This window comes from Lolium rigidum, chromosome 6 (assembly GCF_022539505.1).
Source record: "Lolium rigidum isolate FL_2022 chromosome 6, APGP_CSIRO_Lrig_0.1, whole genome shotgun sequence".
Lineage (NCBI taxonomy): Eukaryota > Viridiplantae > Streptophyta > Magnoliopsida > Poales > Poaceae > Lolium > Lolium rigidum.
This window is the reverse complement of record NC_061513.1, coordinates 165,105,060-165,113,796: the sequence shown is the minus strand read 5'-3', so window position 1 is coordinate 165,113,796 and position 8,737 is coordinate 165,105,060. Positions and strand designations below refer to the sequence as shown.

Sequence of the window (8,737 nt, the reverse complement as noted above, 5' to 3'; positions counted from 1 at the left end):
ACGACAGGTTGGGTCGGGTCGTGCATGAATGTGCCGCGATCGGGCGGTGCCATGTCACGGCTCACGCATGCAGGCTGGCACCCTATAATCAAAGAAATTTTCAATGGTCCTGGCGGTTGAGTAATGGCACCTGCGCGCTGCTGGAGGATGACCACACCATGATTACTCAGGCAGTTGACGGTTTTGACTTCACAGCACGCCACTGAGTTAACTAACGCAGCTAGGATTTGACCGGATTGTTTGCGACGTGCCAAGAAATTGGCGTCCGTAAGAGACGAGGAGTAAGATGTTTGCCTGTTTGGTGTGACGTTTGCTCCTGCAAAACTAAAGCTTAGGCCATCTCTCTCCGTCCAAGCTTAGAGCATCCCCAGCCGTTGGGGCTCCTAAGGCCGAAATCCGGCGCTATTTAGTGTCGGATGGATGTATTTTTTGGCTGGGGAGACCCATTTTCCCAGTGGCGAGCCCATGGTCGCCTTCACCCACCGCGTGCATAGCGACGGTGTTGCCGGGAAGGGCAACCGTCGGAGTGCCCTCGTCGCTATGAACCGCCGTAATAATGGTCCGCGAAGTGGTCTGGAGAGCCCAAACGCCTCGTCGGGAACGGTCGAAGTAGCCTCGACGCGACAACCGCCGTAATGGAGCATGAACTCCGCGGAAGAGCAACCGCTGCTCTCGAGACCTACATAAACGGTTTCCAACGGCCGACGCCATTCATCTATTCTCTCCTCACCATCTTCTGTCAACCATGAGCGGTCGCTCTTGGCCATCGGACACCGACAGCGAGGGAAGGCGCCGGATGGCGCCATTGGTGGGATCCAGCTGCATCGTCCGGCGGCGACGATTCCCCCCCCCGCCGGCCAGCGAGGACGAATGGGATGACGACGAGGAGGAGGACGAAGAGGCCGAGGAGCAGGCCGAGGAAGAGGCCGAGGAAGAGGAGGAGGAGAAGGAGGAGGAGGAGGAGGAGGAGGACGAAGAGGCTGATGAGGACGCTAACGACGAGGAGGACTCAACTTCCTCCGACGAGGAGGTGACGAGCCGGAAGCGTCGCCGCCACGACGATGAGGCGGGGCCATCTAGGAAGAAGAAATAGTTAAAGTTTGTTTTAAAGTTTTTATATGTAATTTTTATGTTTATTCGAATTATATATAATTTGTCTATGTTGCACCACTTGAGAGTTCAAAGCTTTCGTTCGACGATGGTATTGCCGTAGATCGGGAAGACGAGGGTAGTGCCGTAGATCGGGAAGACGAGGGTATTGCCGTAGAAACCCATGCCATTGTCGCCGACAGGTCGGGGCCACCAAACGGTTCCCGCGATTTTCTCTTATCCGGAGTCCCCGAGCGCTCCCCGGGGGTGGCCTGGGCTCTCCGGACGGATGAAAGACCTAATCCGGACGAAAACGAGGAACCGGGGACGCGACTGGGCTGTTTTCGTCCATCCGGATGACAAAACGCCGTCCTAGGGGCCTCGTCGGGGGGACGGCTGGAGATGCTCTTAGCTTCAGGGGTGGGGACCTACTCTTTCTTAAAATAATTGTTTCTGTCCGTTTCGGATATAAAATTTGTCGAGCAGTGTCTTCTGTGTCTTTTGTCCGTTTGAATCGGGGCAAGCCCCAGTGGCCCAACATAAAAAAACTGTTTATTTTCATTCAAGAACATAATTATACATATATAAATAACTGGATAAAACATTGAAAATAACAGGCCGAGACCTAGGCCTATTCTATTGGTCGTTGACGTCGTTCTGCCTACGGTCCACGACCTCCGCCATCGCCCACAGCCAGTTGGGTGTAGCACTAGTAGATAGTGGATCGACAGTGGAGGAGGAGGGACGGCCGGTGCAGCCGGTGGTTGCTGATCCCAGAGATAGTTGGGCGTCCCGGAAGGCAGTGGATACATCGTTAGAGGATGTTGGGGATAGACCGGAGTTGGCGCGGGCCACTACTCCCAAGGCGATGGAGATGGCGACGTGCACGAGGTGTCCATGACCAACCTTAGGTCCCACTCCTCGGACGGACCCAAAAGCATGAACAACACGGCATATAGCGAGGCAGCGCTTGTGGTGGCGGCTGATCCTGCAGGCCTTCAGGCCAGCCTCATCGCCTCCTCATCCTCATCCATGCCTTCGGCATGATGGGGAGCTGGTCCACCATGCCCTCCTCCTTGGCTTTCTCCGCGAGGTTGTCGAGGTAGTCCTCGGTGTCGTTCACTTCGTCCTCTCCCGGATTTTGGTCACCATCATACGCCTCCTCCTCGTCCTCCACCATCACTTCCGGTGCCGACGAAGCATCGTTGTTGAATTGGTCATCACCGAGGAACCCTACATGATAGTGCGGTTCGCGCTGTTGAACATAAATATATAACATAGCTTCCTTCCATTAGTTTGGACTGATGGTTTAATTGGATAGTGCAACAATTCTATATGGTATCTGTGCCACGAGGCCTTAAGTTTGAGACCCTGCTCAAGTAGTATTAAAACAAAGGAAAAAATACCATGCGTCCTACACCGAATCCACTCTAAGTACTAAAATAAAATAGACGTGAGGAGAGTGTTGAATAGAAATATACAACATAGTCTCCTTCCATTAGTTCGGGCTGATAGTTGAATTAGCTTGTGCAACAATCCTATACCCACTAAAGGTGGCCGAAGGTGTCCCACATCAGCGAGTTGAAACCGTATGTGGGGTCATCGATGAGGTTTGGATGCAGTAGGGACCATCGTCTACCGATCTTCTGGCGCCTCCCCAAGCCATGGCGCGACACCGGTGGCATCAGCACCCTCTGGTGGCTATGGAGCCAGCCACCGGGTGAGGTGGACCTTCTTCCATCCTAGAGCGCACGACGCGCGCCCGTTGGGGCTTATTCCACGTCGACGGTGATGGGGATGCGGATGTGTCGCTTCTTCCTCTTTGCCGACAACGATCTGGCCTCATGGTCGTTCTTGGGCTTCCTATATGGCCACCCCTTGCCATGACCATGGTGAAGTAGTGCTCTTTGAGAAGCGGGAAGGGCAATGCCACATGCGCGGTATGGTTGATGGAAGGCATGCCAATGGCGCTACCCATAAAAAGGACGGGTGTGCCACCGTATTCAATGTCGGCGGTTGTCTCCAAGTGTGTGCCTTTGATTTCATGTACAAGAGCAGCCCCCCCCCCCCCTCCCCCCGCCAGTCCTAGCCTCTCAGCTGAAGCCGAAGTGCGACAGTGGTCAGCACATGAAGAAGGAGAAGTGATGCGCCCGTGGCACCACTGCCACACGGGCGCGAGGCGAAAGAGGCGGTCATCCGAGCAGTCCATGTTGTGTTCACGGCGACGCATCCACGGTCCCATTTTGAGCCATGAGTGGGTCACAACGGATAAATTAGTCCTTTTGCATCGGATCGTTAGGCTTAGGTTTTTCACGGAAAGTGTCCGTGCGCACTAAAATGGATCACGTTGGTCCGTTTAGGTCGAGCCGTGAGAGATGCCCTTACCAAAAGGATTACTGAGCCATTCTCTAATGTGTAGGCTAATTAAAGATGTCGCTAATACTAGTCCTAATATGGTCGAGGCTGCTACCTGCAACCACTGGTACGAAATTATTGAGTCTGCTCAGCCGGCTCCAATAACCTCAATACGAACTTTGCCGGATATCTAGCCTGGATGACAGGCCATTTCTCAGATACGCTCTTTCTGAATCGTCGCTACCTCCAAACAAACACCCCCGGCGTGCAGTGGGTTCCATAATCCAGGCTCCAACACAAATGTTGTGACGTTGACCGTGAGGCGCCCACGACGTTGGCATGGCTCCCGCGAAAGCCTCGCACCAACTTGACCAGGCACGCTCATGCGTAACCTGCATCTACCAATCTTGCATACCAGTTTCTACATACGCTATCTGCAGCCATTCTTCGATCCGATCTGTTCCTAACTAACTTTTTCTCGTCACGAAAATGTACCCACAGTACACCAAATGAAATCATTCCTGCTGTCGTGTGCTGCATTCCACATCTCCCTTTGGTTTTAGTGGGTTTTAGTTTCTCAACTGTCGGATTTGCTTCATGATTTTCTCAAGAAACACAATCGTCGTCTTCTCTCCCACTCTCACACATCGGGCTAGCGTTAGTGCAAAATAAACTGGTGACTCATGCATGAGCTTAACAAATGAGGACTCCCTCCTTTCAAAAATATAAATTACTCAGTTTTATCTTGATATGAATGTATCTAGATTTATTGTAGTTATTTATTATCGAATGGAGGTTGTTCTAAAAACCCCGCTCAAGTTCTTAACGAAATGAGCTAGGAGTGTCAGAATTTTCCAACTTGTCAAGTACAACGAGCTTAAATAGTTGAGTAACCGGTATACCTTAAGCTGCATCTATCCTTGTGATCAAAACTTACATTGAGACCCATTTTCTGAATCGGACCAATTTTGAAGTGGCCATTGAGACCCATTGTGATCTTGTCTCTTCTCTACTTGCTGAATAAGACAAATCAAAGAGGGCTTTGAGCCCCATGCACATAGCACAGCCGACAGATACAACAGCCAAAACAAGCATTACAGGCAAGCAACGGTCCAGTGATCAGCCGAAAGACTTTTGCATAGAAGAAGGGTCAAGTTTCTCAAGATAGCTGGTGCATCGATGCGTGCATGGGAAGCTCTCTCCCGTTGTTCCACACTTCCACCTCGTCTCTAACTAGATGGGAAAAACTTGCTGCACAGATCCATGGACCAACTGAAGATTTCGCCTACGTACTGCGTTCCTTTCCGAATATCATACGGCCTGCAGACGCAGATGACATCGCAGCACCAGCAGCCCACCTTGTCTCAGACTAGTTTTAGCAGCTTGAGCCACCTATCTGCAATTTTGCCATGGAGTTAGTTGCGTGGCCGCCGGCCTGCAAGTGGCCATGAAGAAGCAGATGCACAGACGTTTCACCCTGCATAGAACACAAGTGGCGGCATGTAGCCTAACTTATCGGCCTCAGTTGTTAGAATCTTGCTGTATGCAAGAGCAACGCTGACAAATAAAATCTGAACTGGCACACGCCTTCCTTTTCACCACCTGAACTGACATTTTCCATTCCCGGCCATCCCACACTGATGAGCTCGGAGATGCAATTTTGGATAGACAACTAGGAGCAAAGGAAACAAATGGCACAACGAAGCTGCGAAACAAATGCTCTGGCTTCGCTGCAGAAGCACAAGAAAATATAAACATGCTCAGGTAGAAATTGGCACAGCGCATGGTCCTAAAATGATGCAAACAAAAGATGACTGGGGATAAATAGACGAGAACAATCTGTCGTTCCAACCAGCTGAGCTTCTTAGGCCAAAAATGCTCAAAATCATGCCACACCGTGGATTGCAACAAGAAAGAACTGTGAGTATTTGAAACCCAGTTTTAAGATGGAAAATGAATCAATTTTCTCGATTCTCTCGAGAACAAAACCAAGAGAAATTCTAAGTCGTGGTGCAAAGACTGCTACCTTGTGAAAAACAGAAGCAACAGTTACATTGGCACAATACAAGCACTGCAACAAAAAAGAACGTACAGCAGGCAAAGCTAAGTGATTACAGCATAGGCTGGTAATGAATAATGATTCTGATTCCATATGATAGCATAAATGATACAAGTTGATAAATAATAATGTTGCAATGCGAGTGCATTATTGTCATTGACTAGAGGCGAATTGCCAAATACGCATTTCTTTTCCCCTCCTCAGAACAAGCTCAGGACCATATTATATGAAGGAACATCCCAAGCTTCACTCGAGCTCGATTCAGAAAGAGCACAGCATCGGATACAGCAGAGGTGAAGCATAGTTTACGAGGCTGGGTGAGAGCATTATGGTTGCTCAAATGCCAATAGTGTGTTCTAGCACACAAGTCTTTCTTGACCTTGAACCATCAGATTTACGAAGCCCTCAGTCCAGGAACATTTTGAAGGCCCATCTTCCGAAGAATGAGTCTCGGTATGGCTGGCGGAATTTCAAGCCCCATACTCTGACTGAACTCTTCTGCAAGCTTGACAAGTCTGGACTTGTTTCCACTGACGGTCTTGTTTGAGTTGTAGTACCCTAACCATGCTTGATAGGCTGATTCTTTGGTCTTCATCTCTACTTTTCTGATGGCACCTTGGACCTATCAAGTCAAGGAAACATAAAGTTAGAGATTTCATAAGAAGCCTGGAGTAGAATTTCTTGCTAAATTTGCACCAGTGTCCAGATTACAAAGTGAGCTAGATGAGAAGGTACTAAAATTATATACTGCTTACTTCTGCTTGAATGCTTGGATTGACTGGAGGTGCCACAGTTTCTGTTATTGACAAATCATTGACGCTATTAAGGAAATGTGTTTCCCAGGGAGCCAACAGTAAAATGCCTTGTCCTTCCTTGCCTTTCCGTCCAGTACGACCAAGTCTATGTATATACTGTTGCCTATCAGAAGGCACCCCAACCTGAAAGAGCAAATAAGCTTTACAAGAAATGTACATGCGTAGTTTTGATAAAGTCTACAACAACAGAACCTACCTGTACGACAAGTGAAACATCTGGGTAATCAACACCACGGGCAGAAACATCAGAACTGACTAATATCAAACCCTTTGACCTTCTAAATTCATCTGAAACCTTAGTTCTAGCAGATTGCGTCTTCCTTGAATGGATCTCTCTTACATTCAGTTTCAGCTGGGAGAGAATTTCAGCAACAAGCTTGGTCACCATTGCTGTAGTACAGAATATAATCACCTGCAAAATTGCAATGTTACGCCAGAAAAACCCAAAGATGTAAGCTTGCACCTTGGTGAGAAGAAATCTTAACAATAAAAACAAAACAAAACAAAACTAGCGAGATAACTTACTTTGTATTCTGCATCTTCAGCAACATGCTTCTTTAGTACACCATATATTATAGAGAAGTGCAAGTCTAATGGGGCAACCATGTACATCTGATTTACCTGATACATGAGCAATAATGGAAGGTATTTGTGAGCTAGTGCCAAGCTTACTTCAATATTCTAGCTTAACAACTCATGAAAATGACAGATCTAAACCTGTGCATGTGTCTCCTCGTCACCCTCTTGAACAGTATTGATGAACTTGTAATCCTTGTGCATTGCTAAATGAGATATTTGACGGACCTAACGTAAACATTCAACTGATCAGATTGTTTCTGGTACAAAGAGGTGGTCTGAGAAAAGGAGATACCTCTGCTGGGACAGTAGCAGAAAATAGCAGTGTTTGTCGTTCTTTAGGAATGAAAGAAATTATCTTCTCGATATCTCTTTTGAATCCCATATCCAATAGGCGGTCAGCTTCATCAAGAACAAGAACCTTCACACCTTTAATCCGGGTAGAAAAACCAGGTGTATTCTCAAGATGATCGATGAGCCTTCCAGGTGTAGCAACAAGAATCTGTTTGGTCGGCACTAAATATTAGTACATGAATTGCATCCAGATATGAACAAACTGAAGTTGATATAGTTTATGGGTCCAAACCTGACATGGTGTAGATTTCATGCTTCGTTGCTCTTGAGGTAATCGTGTGCCACCAATTACAACCTGCACGTCCAGTGTGCCATGATACTTAAGAAGCTTCCTAGCCTCAACAGCCACTTGGTTTGCCAGCTCCCTAGTAGGGAGCATCACCAGCAAATTTATCGATGTAGAACGGGGTAATGTAGAGAGAAGTTCAATGGCTGGAAGCTAGCAATAAGAATTTGAAACTCAGTCAGACTGGGTAATCCCCACAGAAGCATCACAGCAATAATTCATGAAATGCAAAAATCATCAAATTGAATAGTTGTTCTGAAGGGGAAAGAATACCAGAAAGGCAACGGTTTTCCCTGTTCCAGTCTTTGCTTTTGCAAGAACATCTTTGCCTGCAGCCAACATATCATGCAATAATTATCTTCAGAGTTTCCCAAGAGATTGGCATGGTAATACACATCGGGAGCTAAAACAATAGTTTGCATTATTGCTGACCTTCAAGAATTACCGGCAGAGTTGCCTCCTGGACCCGTGTCAGCCTTTCATACCCAGCATCTTTGATTCCTTGCAATGACAAAGGAGAAACAGCACACTGATCAAACCTGCAATAAGCATAACAATAACATCACAAACTGATAAAGGCAGAAAAACAGCTTGACACTAATGTTATCCCCAATAATCCGATGAACACAAACAGGGTAGCCAGCCGTGTGGCAAATTACAAGTCAATTGAGGCCAACTAAAGATAATAATCATAGCTCGTAAAGCCTAGGACCAATATTAATTAACACAAGAGATATGTTGTATGGTACTACTACATGATTTGTAAAGTTCTGGAAATATTTTCTGCGCGCATTCAAAACCAAATATGCGGCGCACGCCATTACCGTGTGGCGCTGAGGTACGATCCGTCCACGCCTCCTGCTGCGGCGCTGCTACTCGGCTCGACATCCATAGCCGTAACCTCCGTTTGCACCACGGCCACCTCGCGGACCTGGTCGGCACCTCTTGGCCGAGCCCTGGGGAACCCGGAGCCCTCCTCCGCGTCCCTCGGGCGCCGCCTCCGGTGCCGCTTCGGGGCTGCCGCGTATCCAGGGTTGCCTGACATGATCCCGCTGGGGACGCCGGTGATTACGATTTTGGCGGCGGCGGCGGCGGACGGGCGGGAACGCGGAGGTCACAAACTCGGAGTCGCAATGACCTAGCTAGGAAACACGAGGAGACACGAATACGGGACTTCGCGTTTGCGACAGCAATTTATGGGTT

At 48.2% G+C, this 8,737-nt stretch overlaps 1 protein-coding gene across 1 annotated transcript; it reads right to left on the bottom strand.

The window, feature by feature from the left end:
- Positions 1–5,568: 5,568 nt before the first annotated feature.
- Positions 5,569–8,684, bottom strand: LOC124659189 (DEAD-box ATP-dependent RNA helicase 26-like). The gene is made up of 10 exons (XM_047197123.1): positions 8,359–8,684; positions 7,967–8,073; positions 7,808–7,863; positions 7,481–7,687; positions 7,190–7,396; positions 7,036–7,122; positions 6,844–6,939; positions 6,515–6,730; positions 6,259–6,441; positions 5,569–6,125 (listed from the first exon to the last, which is right to left on the bottom strand). The coding sequence occupies exons 1-10, from the start codon at positions 8,577–8,579 to the stop codon at positions 5,898–5,900; spliced, it is 1,608 nt and encodes a 535-aa protein (XP_047053079.1). The 5' UTR covers positions 8,580–8,684; the 3' UTR covers positions 5,569–5,897.
- Between the last annotated feature and the right edge of the window lie 53 nt (positions 8,685–8,737).

Excerpts from the sequence above, each read along its gene's own strand:
- LOC124659189 (XM_047197123.1), bottom strand. The coding sequence starts at position 8,579 with ATGTCAGGCAACCCTGGATACGCGGCAGCCCCGAAGCGGCACCGGAGG. Across the intron at positions 6,731-6,843 it reads CTGAAGATGCAGAATACAAA|GTGATTATATTCTGTACTAC; the intron begins GTAAGTTATCTC and ends GCAATTTTGCAG. Across the intron at positions 6,126-6,258 it reads ATCCAAGCATTCAAGCAGAA|GTCCAAGGTGCCATCAGAAA; the intron begins GTAAGCAGTATA and ends TTGACTTGATAG.